This window comes from Sciurus carolinensis, chromosome 14 (assembly GCF_902686445.1).
Source record: "Sciurus carolinensis chromosome 14, mSciCar1.2, whole genome shotgun sequence".
NCBI classification, from domain to species: domain Eukaryota; kingdom Metazoa; phylum Chordata; class Mammalia; order Rodentia; family Sciuridae; genus Sciurus; species Sciurus carolinensis.
Window position 1 is genome coordinate 37162491 of NC_062226.1, and position 18769 is coordinate 37181259.

General features: G+C 40.6%; 1 protein-coding gene and 1 non-coding gene across 4 annotated transcripts in view; one reads left to right on the forward strand and one right to left on the reverse strand.

The window, feature by feature from the left end:
• Positions 1-2516: 2516 nt before the first annotated feature.
• Positions 2517-18769, reverse strand: part of LOC124965001 (phospholipid-transporting ATPase FetA-like) — a 142044-nt gene continuing 125791 nt past the window's right edge. For 2 of the 3 annotated variants that reach the window (XM_047525812.1, XM_047525814.1), the window contains 11 exons: positions 18605-18769; positions 15305-15416; positions 11089-11194; positions 10566-10713; positions 9843-10026; positions 8218-8441; positions 6847-6930; positions 5016-5261; positions 4703-4841; positions 3616-3746; positions 2517-3518 (listed from right to left, as the gene is read on the reverse strand). In XM_047525812.1, coding sequence (XP_047381768.1) covers positions 3327-3518; positions 3616-3746; positions 4703-4841; positions 5016-5261; positions 6847-6930; positions 8218-8441; positions 9843-10026; positions 10566-10713; positions 11089-11194; positions 15305-15416; positions 18605-18769 — 1731 coding nt within the window. In that variant the 3' untranslated portion in view covers positions 2517-3326. The remainder of the gene's footprint in view (positions 3519-3615; positions 3747-4702; positions 4842-5015; positions 5262-6846; positions 6931-8217; positions 8442-9842; positions 10027-10565; positions 10714-11088; positions 11195-15304; positions 15417-18604) is intronic. The other variant, XM_047525813.1, reaches the window with a different exon arrangement.
• LOC124965087 (U6 spliceosomal RNA) lies at positions 11965-12068 on the forward strand. Its single transcript, XR_007105094.1, has one exon. It is a non-coding gene; the product is annotated as a U6 spliceosomal RNA (small nuclear RNA).

The window sequence follows — 18769 nt, forward strand, 5'->3', positions numbered from 1 at the left end:
ATTTTGAAATGAAAGGATAAGAAGCAAGTTTAGGAAAAATAAAAGGTAGTAGATATTCACTGAAAAACATAAAAATCCAAGTGCTAGCATTTCTGCTTGGAGAGAGAGAGAGAGAGAGAGAGAGGGAGGGAAACGAATGAGAATATTATTGCCCTCAAAAAGATGATCATTCACAATGGTCTAGCAGAGAAGACAGAGAAGTAAGCCATAATTAAAACGGGCCTGTGAGTGATCAAATGTTCAAACCTTGGAAAATGGAAAGAAAGGAAAACTACAAGGTGCTCTAGCCCAAGAAAGAGGCAGTCAACTCAGAACATGAGATTGTGTTATCTTCCTGGAAGAAGATCTGAGTTAAGAGCAGATAGATATTAGATAAAGGAGAGATGGAACTATGAAGGGAGGATAGAAAGAGCCAAGCCATAGACAGTTCTGAAGATGATGGAACTTTTAGGGAAGTGAAGTGATGTGGTGTGGCAAGAATGAGATTATGTGCCAGATGTGATGGCACAGTCCTGTTATACCAGTCACTTGGGAGGCTGAGGCAGGAGGCTCACAAGTTCCAGGCCAGCCTTAGCAACTTAGCGAGATCCTGTCTAAAAAAACAACAAACAAAACAAAAAACACCAGGGAATGTAGCTCAGTGATAAAATGCCCCTGGGTTCAATCCTCAGTGTCCCACACATAACAAAAACAAACAAACAGAACAAGATTATGTGCAATTGAAAGTGGTCATTGAAGCTGGAAAGGTCAGTTCACACCAATGTAGCCAAACCATGATAAGCCAGGAAAGGATTTTAAACTGGCAAATGATCTGATTTGTACTTTTGGAAGCTTATTCTCCATGATGTAGATAAGGGATCAAAAAGCAGCAGAATTGGAGACAGGTAGACCAGAGAGGCAGATATTGCTATAACTGAGGGCAATGGAATTAAGGATAAGAAAGGGAAAAATTATCTATAGCCATACCACACTGAATGCGCCCAATCTTGGAAGCTAAGCAGGGTTGAGCCTAGTTAGTTCTTGGATGGCAGAAAGGAAAAAAACTGAAGATGTTTCTGACTGGGAGTATCTGGAACTTACTGAGTAGATTTGGGTTACAGGAATGTCAGTGAGGAGTCCAACAAAACTTCCAGGTTTCTGGTTTGAGTTCTTGGGTAGTGTGCTATTCATGGAAAGAAGACATACAGGCAGAGAAGCAGAAAACTTTAATATTCTTTCGTTCAGTCAACAGACATTTATTAAAGATCTATTATATGCTGGATCTGGAAAGAAAATCAATGATTATAATGCCTTCTAACAAGTGTATCTGTTAGAGGTACGTACAGAGAAGCAATTGAATAAATGGGGCAGGCCTATAAACCACGTTGAAGAATTGGGGAAGCCTCCTGGAAGAGATTATGCCCAAACTGAGCTTTTTTTTTTTTTTTTTTTTTTTTTTTTAATTGAGGTGAGCATCACATAGAATTACCCATTTAAAAGTGTACAGTTAATTCAGTGGTGTTTAATACATTGAGTGGCATTCAACATCACCTTTCTTTAATTCCAAATAACCTGAATTTGAAGGATGACTAAAAGTCCACTAGATAAAGAAGGGAGTGGGGGAAAGCATTTTAGGAAATGAGAACAGTATATTTTATGACATGAAGACCAGAAATTCATGACTAGTCATGGAAGACAGGGCTAGAGAGAGACCAATAATAAAGTGTCCACATTTTAACTTGATCTAAAAAACTTGTGAAGTCCTCAAAAGATGGTAAACTGTGACTTGACATGAACTAATTTTCCTTTCAGAAAGATTCCTCTGGAAATCGTATTGTTGATGCTTTTGAAGGGGAAGAACCAGATAAATAAGTTGGGGATTTTATGCCAGAATCCAAGTAAGAGGTGATGAGAGTCAGCAAAGGCGATGATAGCAATGGTGGGAGGGAACAGAACACAAGAAATAAGGATGGAGAATTTACATGACTTGATTAGTGACTGGACCATCAATCTAGAGGAAGAAGCAAGCATTCTGCTTTGGGTCACTAGAATGATGGGGGTGGCATACTTTTAAGTGATCAGGTTGGGCAGGTTTGAGTTTATGTTTCCAAAGGCTCAGCTAAGTGAAAGATCTGAGTAGGATTAAGATGTGGATCTGTACCTCCCCAGAGAGAGATGGACTAGAGACAGAATCATCTTTCTGTTGACAAATGAAGTCAAGAATTTGGATGAAGTCACTCAGGAAAAGGGTACAGGTAAAGATGAGCAGAGAACCTATGACTGAGCTTTAGGAACCAATATTTAAGGTATGGAAAGAGGAAAAAGCTATATAGTTAAAAGGTGTGGTCATCTGAAACCAAGACAGAGTTTAGCAAGAGAGGGCAGAATAATGGAATGGAACTGAAAAAAGGAGACACTGCCTAATTGGTCTAATTTGAAGGGGGAAAGTGGTGAGGAATATGTTGGAAAATGATATTACTCAGAATATATTATTGTCACTGGGACCTCAATAAACCATACAAATCTCTTCACTCAAAAATATGTAATTTATTTTTCCATAAACTTCTTAGAAATAATATTCCAAATATATGCAATTTCTTCTCAAAATAATTTTATGGAATGAAGACAGATGCTCACCAATTATGGTTATATCCCCCTAAGACATGAGTTCTAAAAAATCCTCTATTTTTTTTCTTCCTAGTTCTGAGATCTGACCAGGCATCAGTTCTTGGGTCAAAGGGGTCAAAATAGAGGGGAAGAAAGCAAAATCTTGAGCAATCTTATCCAAGCAGGAACCACCTTTTTTGGGGTCCAGAAACTTTCCTTCAGCTTCTCAAGACCAACTCTCCAAAGCTGCCTCCCACTCTTGCTACCAGGGCCAGCAAAATATTCACTCTGAATCTCCCAAATAAACCTTAGAAGAGTGCTGGGGTAGAAATATGGGGCCCTGGGAAGGTTTACAGTTGCCCTGGGTATGGGAGATAGGGTTTAAAGTAAGATTCTTAGGTCCTATCTTCTTTTCCCCCTTCCCTACACTGTCCCTCTACAACCTCTACTTCCACATTTGCTTTTCTGGATTAAAACTTGAGAGGGATGGTGGAACGGACACCTGAGATTGATTTTTCTTGAAATGCTACAATTCTGGCAGATATATCTGAGGACTCTTTCCTTACCTCTTTCCTTGCTTTACCTGGGTACACCCTTCTGGGAAATGAAGAGGCTGAGGCCCTGCCATGAGCGTGGAGGAGCAGGTTTACACTGTTCCCAGGGACTTTAATCCTCCTTACTAAATTGCATGTATACAAGGGAGGAAGAGCAATGACTATTTTGGATTTCCCTAAGGGCCTCTACTTTTTAACAGGAAAGCTGTTTCTCTTGTTTGGCTTGATCTTTGTTGTCTTTCCAGAAGTGATGAGGGCCCCAAAGCCCTGTTTGTGGGAGAATGCATAGGCAGAACGTCGCAGGCTTGGGTGTTTCAGTTTGGTCCGAACTCGGACTTGTGGTGGACGTGTCTTGCAATGATTAATTCTGTCAAAAACCTGTATCCAGAGCATGGGGGATGGGGTTTTTATCCACAGAGGCAAAGGGGAAGAGGGATCATAAATTATATCTGGATAGGTTCCCTGTTTCACTTACCTTGTCCACATTGACGGGCCAAACTAGTGGTTGGAGAAACTGGTACCCAAATGCAGGAATTACACAGAGAATCACACTGAGGATAAGGCTCAGCCATATTTGTGACTGGTTCATAGTGTTCCTGGCCACACCTATTAACAATGAGCAAGGATCGGTAAGGCTACAACAGAGCCTGGAGAAAGGGAAGAGATTAGGAGTGGGACTTATTAGACAGAACTTAGATACCTCTCTAGTCTAAAGAAGGATGTTATTGATTTGGAGACAGTCTGGTCTCCTAAGAAATGATATAAATGCAAAATAATTGCAAGTAGATCCTTTGTGCAGCCAGTCACTATGAATTGACATGCTTTTGTCTCCCTCTAAAGGCAGGGCAGGGCAGGAGAGTGGGGGTAGGCAACGGGGGAATCCTAGTGCATTGGCCTGTATGTAAAAATGGGATAGAAGACTTCAGAGTAGAAAAATGAGTTAGTGTCCTGACGAGAGATAGAAGCCAAGTAAATCTACGTGGCTACTCTTTCTGTATTTTGTTCTCATATACGTAGAGATGAGAGAGAGAAAGAGAGAAATGGATAGAGAAGACAATAAGGTAGTGATGCTACAGCTTAAAGGATGTTGACTAGAATCAAGAGACCTATATTGAGTCATTAAAAAAAAAAACAAAAAACAAAAAACAACTCCAGTCTCCAAAATGGTGCTAATAATTCTTGCCCTGCCTACATCACAGGATACCTGTGAAGATCAAACTACATATTTGAAATGAAAATCTTGGAAACTCTAAGGTAAAATATATTTTTTAAAATATTTTTTTAGTTGTCAATGGACCTTTATTTGTTTATATGTGACGCTGAGATTCAAACCCAGTGCTTCACATATGCTAGGCAATCGCTGTACCACTGAGCTACAATCAGAGCCCCAAAGTAAAGTATTTTTGAGTCCTATCTAGGTAGTCTTACCTAGATTTTGAGGCTAGAGATCATTTCTTATTATCCCTCTGCCACAGAGCTTAGCACATAGTAATAGCTTCTCAGTAAACATTTATTAAATAAATATACTTAATACCTCCTCCACATCCTGGCCAGGGCCTTACCTAGGAATTGAAAGATGCTGGGGAACATTAGACACAAGCCATCACTGTACAGGAAGAATAAGATGCAAAAGTAGAAACCCAGGCTACCCCAGATGAAGAAGTGGCTTATCATCGTCCAGTAGGTTGTCTTCAGGGCAATCTGAAAAGCACTAGGTTATGTGCAATACCCTATAACCTGATATCTCTATTAGCCACCTCCCTTCTCCAATCCTGTATTGGAGGATGCTCCTTTCCTTCTCCCTCCCTCCTTATCTCCCTCTTTCTAGACAGCTCCCCATCCAATCCCCTTATTCCCACTGCTGCTTGCCCACACCTGTACTGTGACCATCCAGATCAAGGAGGTCTGCACTATCAGGCAAAAGGTCTGGATGTCGGAGATGTCCTTTCCGTCACTGCGCTCTGAGTTGTAAATGGTTCCCATGGGGACAAAGAACAGCACAAAGGAACTGTAGATCCCATGTATTAAACACTTCACAAATTCCTTCTTGTTGAAATAGAGGTTGTGCTGGCCTGGGATATACAGCTCTGGGAAATGTAGGCTCCATGTTTCATTCACATCCTGGAAGCACCAGAGGGAAGGAGGAAGGCTTAGAGTTCATGGAAGGTCCCATCTCCATCAAAGTAGGGGCTTCTTCCCTCACTTGAGTCTGCTGCCAGGCTGCCTAGTAGCTTCCTCATGGAGTACTTGAGAAGTGGAACCAGAGAACAGGGCAGTGACCACAAACCCTTCCTGAAGTTCTCTTTTCTAGGCAAGGATCTAGGTAGTTAAAGGAAGCTAGGACATAGTTAGGATGGTGAGAAGCACTTGGAGGCATTCAGGATTAGGGAATTGTGAAAGGGAGTTTGGTTTGGGGGTAGCTGGAAGAGAGGACTAGAGCTTGGAATGGGGGGAAGCACTAGGACACAGGTCTCCAAGTGTAAGTATTCATTTAGTTAATTTTTGTGTGTGTGTATTAAAAGCTAGTGGATGAAGAAAGGGAAGCCAATGGGGATCAGTTAGCCTGGAAATATCCATGTTCATGATGTTCCTCCTATTCCCTCCCATAGCTACTAATGAACTCAGGGTGGGAGAATTCTCTGTATGAACAATACTGGCTTGTCTTCATCTTCTAAATATGAAACTCAGGATACAAAAGAGGTAGATCTCTGGAATTAGACCACTGAAGCAGGATAGTACTGTTGAATAACATAATCTATTCCTCTTTCACTCTTAGGTTTGGCAGATACTTCATGGGAAATTTCTTTCAGCACTACTATCTGGATGGAGACTGGGAACCATGATTCCATGATGTTCTGTTTCAGCTGCTTTACAACTCTTTGGATGCTCCTTTTTCTACTTTGGTGCTCAGGAGTTGAAGCTGGCATAGCAGAGGAGGGGGAAGGGGTACCAGGACCTTCAGCACTCAGAAAATTTCCGAGAGGGACAGAGGGTGTTCCCTGGGCTAGCTCCCTGTGACACAAAAGATACAAATACTCCCATGCTTGTTCCTCAGGACTCCCCACCTAGTCTTTCCTGCTTGGTTTAGCTCATCCTTATCATCTCTGAATGGGAATATCCTTTGGTTTTTTTGTTTATTTGCTTTTGATATGGGGGATTGAACCCAGAGGCACTCAACTGCTGAGTCACATCCCCAGTCCTTTTAAAAATTTTTATCTTGAGACAGTCTCACTAAATTATTTAGGGCCTCACTAAGTTGCTGAGGCTGGCTTTGAACTTGAGATCCTCCTGTCTCAGTCTTCTGAGCTGCTAGGATTACCGGCATATGTCACTGCACCCTGCTAGGGAATCTCCTTTCTTGAAGCCTGTTGCTTTACCCAGTCCTGATCCAATAACTCTCTTTCATTTCACTACTTTTGTACACACTCAATTTACTATACAGCACAATTTCCATGTTTCTGTCTGTAAAGGTGAGACAGGAAAACCTGACTTTTTAAAACTGGTGATTATTTTCTGTGCAGGAGGATTTTTTACTTTTTCTTATGATACCTGTATATCCAGGCAATATGTTCCTTTCCTTTCTCTAAAAATTTTTTGCTTTACAGTCAATTTTGTAGAGTTCAGTTCTTGCTGTTTTTCTCTCTCTTGGGAATATTCCTGAAGGGTTCAGGGGCTTTAACTCTGAGAGGCTTGATGCTAGTCTTACCTGTTCAAACAGACTCAAGCCCAGGACAGGGAGGGAGGTGTAAATCAAATTGTAGCAGGTGATAAACCAGGTATCATAGACAGCCTGGAAGAATACCAAGGAGATTTTAAAATTCTCTCTCCTCCAAAGTCCCACCTCCACCTCCCAGGCCCAAGACCACCTAACCCATCTCCCCTGGCCACCTACCTGCTCACCACCATACTAACCCAGAGTAAGATTTGGTTTCAGAATTTGAGAGCCCCAGTCTCTATTTGATCCTACTGTGTGTAGAACCCTCTGTCCCAGGCTGGTGCCAGGCCACATCAAGCTTTCAAGGCTGATCTGGACCAACCCTACCATAACCTGCTCTATTCCTCCCTGCAGAGAAAGGACTCAGTGGAGCCACACCCATGCACTCCCAGGCAAATAAGCCTTTAGGATGTTTTCTTTTTCTGCCTGATAATGGCATTCAGTGGCTTCTCTAGCACAGGACATCTAACACTGGCAAAGGGAACAGACTCACTGAACCTTCTCCAGCTGGGTGCTCCATCCTGGAAAGGAACCCTTTCCTTACTATCCACAAGAGGTCAGCAGCAACACATGCAGCACATTCAGCGCGCGCACACACACACACACACACACACACACACACACACATCCCACACATCCCACACATCCCACAAATCAGACTGACTTGTCTAGACCCTGGGGATATACAGTGTACCACAGTCTGCTGACTGGTATAGGGATCTCCCAGGATAATCATTTCTGAGATGGTTTCTTTTGGTAATCTTGAGAGGCTTCTGGAAAACTTATAGGGAAGGGGGACTTCTCTTAAAACATCAAAATCCAGGTGTCAGTTTTCCTCAGTATAGTTATGAGATTTCATATTTCAAATGAGGAATTAACTCACCAGAGCAACTGTTCGTGGGGGAGGGGTGGGGACAGGGGTGCAGGCAGTCAGGGTAGAGAAGGAGAAGTAAAGGGAAGCTGTAGTTCTAAGTATGAACTCAAGTGAATGTCATAATAGCTTGTCTGGGCATGACCCAGAGGCTCCTTGGGGCTTAGCCTGTTCCATAAGGATATTTTGGATGCTAAGAAAATTTCTAGATTCATCAATTTGTCCTCATCACATCAAGAACCTTTATCATTTAGTTAGGCCAGAACCTTTATCATTTGGAAATCTGGTTATTTGGAAATATAGTTATTATAGGGTTGGGAGATGGGATCAATATGGGGTAAAGAGCTTTACGGGTTGGCATAAAGCTGTGGATGGATGGCAATGTGTCATAATTGGTCTCTAGAGGAAGAAAAAGGTCTGAGCTTGTTTAAGTGATGGGTAATGAGAGAAGACCCAGATGACTAGGGTAAGATTATCAAGTGAACTCCTACCTGTGCAGAGAACCCGTTGAAGAAGGCATACCAGAAGTGCACCAGGGTGAAGACAAAGTTCTTATAAAAGAAGTAGCTGAGAAATTTGCACATGCGATTATAAGACCAGCGGCCATGTACCAACAGCAGACGCTGAAGGTAGCAGAACTGGGAGAAGGCAAAGTCACTGTTGAGCATGGCCTGCATCCCCTCCTGGCCGCTGATGCCGACCCCAATGTGTGCAGCTGCAATGAAACCCCAGAAGCTTCTAAACCACAGAGCTTGTTTGCTAGGTTCCCACCCTGGAAAATGTAAAGGAAATGCTGAGATGATGTTGCATAAACCCCTTGTATTACATTTGAATAATACTCAAGCTCAATTCAAAATAGCACTTCCTTAGAGGAGTCCTCCCCCTTAATGGATTGCCCCTCCCCCACAAACTGGAAAACTGTCTCTTTCTGTACTTTGTTTTTGAATGCTGCCACTCAAGAATGCCTGGTATGGCCAGTAATAACTAGAAAGCTGTCCCAGATGTTCTTAGCTCCTACTCTAACCCTTTCAGCTCTTTCCCACTTCCAGATGTTGAGGTTTAAATATTTTGTTATCTATGGAAGTCACTTAAATCAATTAAGGATGCAGAATGGATGCCAATCTAACATAATGTTTAATTACCTAAGTTTACCTAAGGGAATAAAATCCAAACTATTGGGAGGAATGTGTGAGGTACATACTTTTTCAGTGAGAAATAAACTCTTCAGTAGGTCTAAGGTGAATTTTTCTGGATAAAGCAAAGATTGTACTTGATGGAATATAAGATTGAAGTTCCTCAAAGTTTTAATCAGTCTGTGATAATTCACTATTCTGGTAAAATTCACTGATCTTCTGGTATATACCTACTACATTGCTTAATGGGATAAATGAAACCTCTCAGGCTCTAAAGACCAGAGTGGTTCTAGAAACCGGTAAAGAGAGCAAAAACACTTGCTAATATTAAAATTGAGGCTGTTATATATCTGCTAGTGTTTCCTGTGTGGGTAGAGAGGTGGGACTAGAGGACCTCACTGATCAACAAGTTGCTGGAGGCTAACAATATTCATCTGAAATTAAAATCAGTAAATTTTAGCCATTTGCTTCTATTGGTCCAAAGTGATCACTAAATCACCTATTCTCTTTCAGCCAGGGGACCAGGGCAAGTTCTTGGGAACACAGCATTGGGCTGCATTGAGCCTCATAGCCTACATCCTTCAAAAAAGGAGCAGACTATGACTCCTGCCCAGGGGTCCTTTCTGTGGGCCTTGATGCCATCTCAGATAGGTGGTATGGTCGTTGTACAGCCTGTTCTATGAATGTATGCATATTCTTGAGGAAACCATGTGTTTCTGTGTATATATTTACTTTCCTAGTTAAGTAAATGAATCTAAATGTTTGCATGCCTATGGATATGGGCTAATATCTGCAGGTGTAAATAAGTGGGAATGCAGGTGTAGAGGAGCAGGAATGGAGTTGCAAAACACTATAAATATATAAAGGCTTAATAGTAGGGGTATGAGCCAGCAACACAGTGCCACCCAGATCAGTTTTGCCCATGAAGGAAGGAAGAGGCAAGCCATGACTGGGAACTAATGCCCCCCCTTGCCCTCACATGCCTTTGATCATGCTGACGTCATTGGCCCCATCCCCGATGGCCAGTGTCACCACCTTCTTGTACCTCTTCACCAGCTCTACAACCTGGGCCTTCTGGAAGGGTGTCATCCGGCAGCAGATTACCCCCTTGCACAAGCTTGCTGTTCGCAGCAGTTCCAATTCCAGGTTCCCTTCTAGAGCAAAAGCCTGCAATACCAAGACATACCCACTCTTCAGGTTGCCCAGAAAAACTCTCAGGGTAGGACTTTTCTAGTTTCCTCCCCTTGCCTCCATATTCTCCTCTCTTTCATAGGGTAGGCATAGCTGCTCTCAAGGTGATCCAACCAGGAGGGAGGCCAAACCCCCAAATCAATTCTAGGTATTCTCTGACTATGGGAAACTAGTCAGGACCTCTCATTAGGTCAAATCAGTTGATAGGGCTAGGGCTATATGATGCTAAGTGACTTCTTGGAGGATCTAGTTCTGCTTGATTCCCATTTCCCCTAAGTGACAGGTCACATTGGTAGTGAAGGATTTGAATAAAGGAGTTTTCCCTTGGCTTTTCTTTCTTCATTTATTCCTGCCAAGAGTATCCTGGGGAAAGGCATCTTTCAGGCAAGAGTATCTAAGGGATGGGCAAAAGGGCAACTAAGAATAGGGAAGAGGTCTTAAAATTTCCCTGAAGTGGATTGAACCTAAGAGAGTTCCTTGGAAGAAGAGAACAAAGCTGTAACTCTATTGCCCACCAGACTGTAGCCATTGATGACTAAGCCATAGTCGCCACGAGGCACCTCCTCAGGCATTGTGAAGGTCCTTTTTGGCTTCTTCTTCAGGTAAATGTTGACTGGGTCTGATTCCAGTAGAGACTCAGGTTTCATCTTGCCCCTTGCCGTCCTGAAAACCAAGAGTAGTGGTCAGAGTCTGACCTAAAGCCCTGAGCTTAGGAAGGAAAACGTGCCCATGGTGAAAGTAGGCAAGAAAGTTACAAGTAAGTGCTCTGTAAAGCACTGGCAAGGACCTTAGACTTGACTGTCTCTTGAGACCTGCCACTGCTGTAGGTCCCTGAGCATTGTGTACCTCACTTCTCCATCCTCCACACTCCAACTCCTTTAGTCTGAGTACTTCTTTATAAAATTCTCTCAAATATTTAGTTTTTTCCCCCCATTCTCCATTTCTTCTCTGTTCCTTCTGATAGTGTGGAGGCCACATTGGGGGAAGAGATGTATAGGGATGTCTAGGGACTGACTGTGGCCACTTTCCCACCTGTACCTGAGTTCTTGCAGAATTGTCTCACTGTCCTTGCCTTCAATCATAAACACCCCATCCATTTCATCCTCAAATACATTACAGGAGTAGGCAATGTTTATAGCAGTCTCTGTAGGAAAGGTAATACAGGTCTCATTTTAGCTGGTGTTTATAGATTGGGACAGGGCTGTCACAGAGTATAGTTACATAGTCACTAATAGTGGTGGGCTTAGAGCCTAGTTGTCTACATTTGCCTTGGATACAAAGTGTATTTTTCATCAATCAGTGAAAATCATATCCAAACATTGACAGACAAGTGACTACTTGGTACAGATTTTTGAGTAATTTATTAATAACTAGAATTCAGGCTTAGCCTTCTCTAGAAAGCCTCCCCCTATTGCTGAAAATAACATCTGTCTATATTCACTTCTCTAGGCAATCAGGATGTATTTCTTTGAACATCACTGTGCCCATTTCTTTCCTTTCCTTTTTTTTTTTTTTTTTTTTTTTGGCAGTACTAGGAATTGAACCCAGGAGTGCTGTACCACTGAGCTATATAAATTTTTAAAAAATTTAAATTTAATTTTGAAACAGGGTTTCAGTAATTTGTTCAGGCTAGCTTCAAACTTGTGATCCTTTAACCTCCGTTTGGGATTATAGTGATGCGCCACCACATCCAGCTCTATGCTAGATTTTATGGGGGACTAAGGCATGTTTAAGTTGTATCCTTCCTTTACGTTGGAAAATCTGGAATTTGGAAAAAATTCATACTAAGGAAAACATTTTAAAAAATTAAGTCCTAAACCCTGGTTACAAGTAGTATCAAAATTCAGAAGAAAGATTGCAATTGTCACAGAAACTCTTGCAGGAAGGCCTTAATGAATGAATCAGTGTTTAGGGGTGCTTGCTTTGGCAGCACATATGCTAAAATTGGATGGATACAGAGATTAGCATGGGCCCTGCATGAGGATGACATACAAATTTGTGAAGTGTTCCGTATTTTCAATACTTGGGAATAAATTTAACAAAGGAGGTGAAAGACCTCTAAAAGGAAAAGTATAGAACACTGAAGAAAAAAAATGAAGACCACTCAGAAGATGGACAGACCTCCCATGTTCTTGGGTAAATAGAATTAAAATAGTCAAAATGGTCATATTACCAAAAGTGTTATACAGATTCAATGTAATCCCCATCAAAATACCAATGATATTCTTCACAGAACTAGAAAAAATGGTCTAAAATTCATTTGGAAGAATAAAAAACAGCCAATGCAATAGTCAAAGCAATCTTATAATGATGGAAGCATTACAATATATGATCTCAAATTACATTACAGAGCTACAGTAATAAAAACAGCTGGGGTTATGGCTCAGAGGTAGAAGAGTGCTTGCCTCACGTGTGAGGCATTGGGTTCGATTCTCAGCACCACATATAAATAAATGAATAAAATGAATACAACAAAGGTCCATAAAAACTAAAAATATTAAAAACAACAATGTGGTATTGGCATCAAAATAGACAGGAAGACCAATGGAATAGAATAGAAGACACAGAGACAACCCCTCATAGTTAATTCATCTGATACTTGACAGAGAAGCCAAAAATATATGTTTGAGAAAAGACAACATTTTTAACAAATGGTGGTGGAAAAACTACATATCCGTATGTAGAAGAATGAAACTAGATCCCTATCTCTCACCTTGCACAAAAGTTAAATCAAAGGGATCAACAACTTGGGAATTAGGCCCAAAACTTTGCAACTTTTAGAAGAAAACAAAGGTTCAACAATCCAACATATTGGCACAGATACCAACTTCCTTAACAAGATCCCTAGCAAGAAATAAAACCAAGAATCAATAAGTGGGATAGCATCAAATTAAAAAGCTTCTGCACAGCAAAGGATATGATTAAGAGTATAAAGAGACAACCTAACAGAATGAGAGAAAATCTTTGCCAGTTACTCCTCTGATAGGGGATTAATATCCAGAATATATAAAGAACTCAAAAACCCCCAAATAATCCAATCAATAAATGGGCAAAGAAATTAGACAATTCTCAAAAAAAAAAAAAAAAAAAAAAAAGAAAGAAAGAAAAAGAAATACAAAAGACCAACAAATATGTGAAGAAATTTCAACATTACTGGCAATCAGGGAAATGCAAATTAAAAGTACACTGAGATTCCATCTTATTCTAGTTAGAATGACAATCATCAAAAATACAAATAATAATAAGTGCTGGTGAGGATGTGGGGAATAAGGTAAAATTATAGATTGTTTTGGTGGGACCGTGAATTAGTACAACCATTTTGGAAAGCAATATGGAGATTCTTCAGAAAAACAGGGATATAACCACCATATATGGACCCAGCTATCCCACTCCTCAGTATCCAAAAGAACTAAAATCAGCATATTATAGTGAGACAGGTGCATCAATATTTACAGCAGCACAATTCACAATAACCAAGTTATGGTACCAGCACAGATGCCTGACAGTAGATGAATGGATTAATAAAACATGGTATATATACACAGTGGAGTTTTACTCAGTCATAAAAAATGCAATTATGGCATTTGCCAGTAGATGGATAGATCTGGAGAGTATCATGCTAAGTGAAATAAGCTAGACTCAGAAAATCAAGGATCAAATGTATGCTTTCTCTCATATGTGGAAGCTAGAGGAAAATATGGGGGAAAAAAAGGAAGTGGTGGTGGTGGGGTTTGGATATTGCAAGGATAGAGGGAAGATCAGTGGAATAGGAGGAGACTGAGGAGGAGGGTAGAGGGACAGGAAAGGGGAGAAAATGCAGAATGAATTTGAAAAAATTATGCTATGTACATGTATAAATATAACAGTGAATTTCATCTTTATGTATATCTGTAAAGCACCAACTAAATATATATAAATAAATAAATAAAAGGAAGACCTGTAGGGTAGAGGAAGAGGAATAGGGGTTGGGAGGACAGGAGGGAAAGAGGAGGCACCAGAGACCAAAATGGAAAAAATTAAATTTTTCATTCTTGCATGATTATGTCAAAATGAACCTAACTATTACATATAATTATAATATACCAATAATAAAAAAGAAATCTTTTGAGCTAAAATCTACTACCCCCCCACCCAAAAAAAAAAAAAAAGTGTGCAGAGAAAGGAAAAGGTATTTCAAGTAGGGAAACAACCCAAACAGACCCTAGAGTAGGAATTGGTTTGTTTGGGATATATTGAAGAAATGGTTATATTAGGATGCAGATAAGGATGTATACGTAGCAATGGATTACCAAGAACTTTTTTTTTTTTTGGCAGGAATGGGGATTGAACCCAGGGGTGCTCTACCACTGAGCCACATGCACAACCTTTTTAAAATTTTGATACAAGATCTCCTAAATTGCCTAGACTGGCCTTGAATTTACAATCTTTCTGTCTCAGCCTCCCAAGTCACTGGGATTATATAGGCATGTATCCCCCATGTCCAGTTTCAAGTTCTTGAAAACCAGATAGAGTCTTGATTTTTATAATGTAGAATCCCTGTAGGTTCCTCAGTAGAGGAGAAAAACCATAAAATTTGTATATTTGAGGAAAATTAAACTGATAATTGAATATAGGCTATCCTGAAATTAGTAAGGGCAAGAGACAGATCAGTTCAGAAATTTTTGTAGAAGAACAACAATGGATGAAGATTGAACTAGGGTGATGACACAGTCAAGAGGATTTTCAGAAGAATTGGTGGGTCATGCTAAGACAAAGGATCTTGGAGACAACAGAGAGTGTATAGTCAAAGATAACTAAAGTTTTTTAGCCTAGCTACCCTGGAGGTTGAAAAAGGAGGATGGCAAGTTTGAGGACAACCTGGGCAATTTAGGGAGATCCTGTCTCAAAATAAAAGGGGCTGGGAATGTAGCTCAGTGGTAGAGCACTTGCCTAGCATGCATGGGGCCCTGGGTTCCAATATTGGATTCAATACTGCAAAAATAAAAAAAAGATTTTAGTTTTTAAGTTCCTGGCTGAAACAGAGGTCATGTTTGGATTGTCTCTATGTCTTCACTGAAAAATATAGCATCTGACATAAAGTACATGCTCAGCAAATTGTATACAAAATTAGACATGAAGGTATCTTATACGGACTTCATCTGAGTTACAGGTATTTGTCAAGAAAATTGGTAAGAAAAAAAGGAAAATGAAGAAGGAAAGAAATGGTTGAAGTGGGTGAGGAAGAGGATTATGCAGGCTAGGAGCTTTCTTTTACCTTGCTTATCACCAGTTAAAACCCATATTTTAATTTTGGCTTTGTTCAGGGTGATGATTGTCTCAGGTACTCCATCTTGCAGTTTGTCTTCTATGCCTGTGGCTCCTAACAGCTTCGAACAGAGAGATCAATGAGTGAGGAAGAGAGAGAGGGAGGGAGGGAGAGAGGGAGAGAGAGAGAGAGAGACAGACAGAGAGACAGAGAGAGAGAGAGAGAGAGAGAGAGAGAGAGACAGAGACAGAGACAGAGACAGAGACAGAGACAGAAACAGACAGACGGCATTTAGTGCTACCCAACAAATGAACTAGCACTTCAGTGTTCTCTTTAGTGAGCTAGCTCTGTCCTGGAATGAGGATCCTGGTGGCATACTTATACTCAGCATACTTTGCCTCTCCACGTATACAACTTCTCAACCACACATTGAAGTCAAATTTAGGAAATTAGTATTAGGGACCAGAGAGGGGAGAGACTTGCCTGAGTCATATATGAAGTTATGTGCTACCTCTAAACCATCTGTTTCTCAATACACCTTCACTTTTCCTTTGCTGCACTGCACACTTCCTGGCCTCAAACGTGATGGGTTTTAAGGAAGGATCTGTATATCCTACTGCAGTTTCCCTTCAGCCATAAAAGGGCTTCTGTGTACTTTGCTATTGTACCTACTAGGAATCTCTAAGGTTTTCAAGACTTTTTCTCACACTAGATTAAAAGAATCTTGGTTCATCACCATGCTTTCTCTCTCTAATAACAGTGCTGAGACAGGGATGAGCCTGAGGAACTGACTGATGAACTACTGAATGATTCTACTAGGCCTCTAGAAGGACTGAATGTAGAAGGAGAATAGGGACCTCTACATTTTCCCTTTGGTGTCAGTTATTTCTCTTTATAGCAGAGCGGGGCTGGTCAAAAACTTCAGGGTCATCATTAACATTTCTTTTTCTCATCTTCTATAATCCAATCCATCAGCAAAATCTGTTGGCTCCACCTTTAAAAAACATACATAATTTGACCTTTCCTGACCACTTCTACTACTTCTGTCTGGTTCAAGCCATCATCCTCTCTCATCTGTACTACTGGCCTCCTTTGGGTCTGTCCTACAGTATAAATCAACACTGCAATCAGACTAATGACTTTAATAAAAGCTTGATATCACTTCTCTGATTGAACTCTTCCATGGTTCCCCACATTTCACCGCGAGTCCTTGCATCGGCCTATGATGACTCTCCTGCTTGTCACATTGCCTGTCCTTTCATTCTCTCCTCCTTACACTGCTCCAGCCACACTGGCTGACCTGCTGTTGTTCAATTAACAAGTAGGCCTGATTCTGTGTCAGGGTTTTTTTTCCCTCATGCTATTATTCTGTCTGAAAAGCTCATTTGCAAAGCCAGAGAACTGCTTGGCTTGTCACTTATTTTTTTTTCAGGTTTTTAAAATAGCTTTTGTTTTTTAAAAGTTATTATGTGCATTATAGGAAGCAGAAAAACAGAAGCAAAAAGCAGCCATCGAGTCAACGAGCAACTCAGTTGGACATGTCCCTCCAGGTTATGCATATACATACTCAACATCCTATTTTGTGTGACTGAAATCATAGTGTGTATCATGCTTTTTCACACATCATGAATATTCACCAATTCAAAATACTAAAGCTACATGAGTATTTTTAATAAATAATAATACACTACACCAGTTCAATCTCCTAGGAAAAACTGTAGTCCTTTCTTGGAGACAAAAATTTCACTGAAGACAGAAATGGCAACAGGCCTCTAGATAGACATCTTAGCAGAGTCACAACTAAAACAATGCAGGCCCTTAATGCTTGATTTAAAATGAGACAAAGCAACAGAATACACCAAGCATATTTCTAAAAGGGTTCATTATCAGATTTCTACTACTAAAATATTAGCAAGAATGCATGTTCCCAGTGAATTAAAGTATTCCCATAGTATAGCCAGAATATGCACACACATCAATGCTCACATCAAAATGCAAACCCTTGAGCACTCGCTCCCATCTCTCCCTGTGTGCTTCCTTCTGCCTACCTGCTGCAGCCTAACGTACAAGTCCTGATATGCACTGCCCAGAGAAAAAACAATTCCTTGGCCAAGATGCATCTTTTCTATCAATTATAACAAAAAGATATTTATACGTTGGTTAATTCACTAGCTCTACTTCTTATGATACACTGTCACCTCAGGATATTTAGAAAGTTTAGATGTTGTGAAATAAAGGATGAACTTTGTGCACAATAAACACAAGTACTTTGCCAAAAATGCATATGTAGATCTATGGTTATAATCTAAAACTTTAGAACACTTCCCCTCACACTTCCTCTTCTCCCTCTTCACCATTCCAGTGACTGAGTTCAGCACTACCTCCAGCTCCAAGAGGTGGATTAACAAAGGTCATTCCCAGAAGATAGTTCTTCCTAAAAACTAACAAAATGATATTTATATAGGGATTATTTTGCTAATTCTAAAAAACTTTGGGCATTAAACTTATTCTTTAGTGCCCAAAATTTTAACTAAAATGCACTTATAACAACGGCTAGACAAACTGAACTAATAATGTAAGGGGCACAGAACACTTCTCTCTGCATACTTTCTCCTACCCCCACTCATGATCCACTGATATACTCTCCAAGATACCAAGTTTAACAATTCCATTCCCCTAAATGCTTGCCACTTTCTTCAGGTCTTCAGATCTCCTCTTCACAATGAAGACTAACTGCCCTGTGTAAAACAGCAGCAAGGCCTGGCCCCTCTAAAACACACAGCATACGTTGACACTCTCTTCCTGGCCTAATTTTCCCCTGTAGTGTTTTTACCATCTGATATACTATATATGTGGTTTTTTGTCTGTTTTCTCTCCTGCTATAGGCATAGTATCTGGTATATAGGAGCACTAATAAATACATCCAATGAATGAATATTCTTGACCTGATTACTCCATCAATTTGTTCTGAATTTTTTAATCTGTCAGATCTTGATTTCTTATAGACTACTTAGTTTTTATGAGCAGCTTTGGGGATAAGAAACACTGCCAGAAAGATTTTTTAAAAAATTACAACCAGTGCACTTTTCACTATGGATCAGAACTCCAGGGAATACTGAATCAGCTTGGATTCCAATACCCAGCCTCCTTGACACAAAACTGTGGACTTTCCTGTTGAACCTGCCTGTCTTTCTTCTCAGAGACACCTGCAGATCCTCTGGATGCCACTCTCAGAACCCTTGCTCAGTTTACTGGCTGCCACCACCACCATTCTTGTTCCCAGTCTGTCCCCAGCCTCCTCACACTCACCATCAGGTCTTTCTCAATCTCTGCATAAACAACTGATAATTTAATTTCCCTATCTTTCGCAGACAGACATGCCTCATTGTGCTTCTTGCTCCAGGTGTTGAAGAATTTATCATCCAACTCTCGGTAGGCCACCATGAGGGTGCGAAGTCCATCGCTGGCAAAATC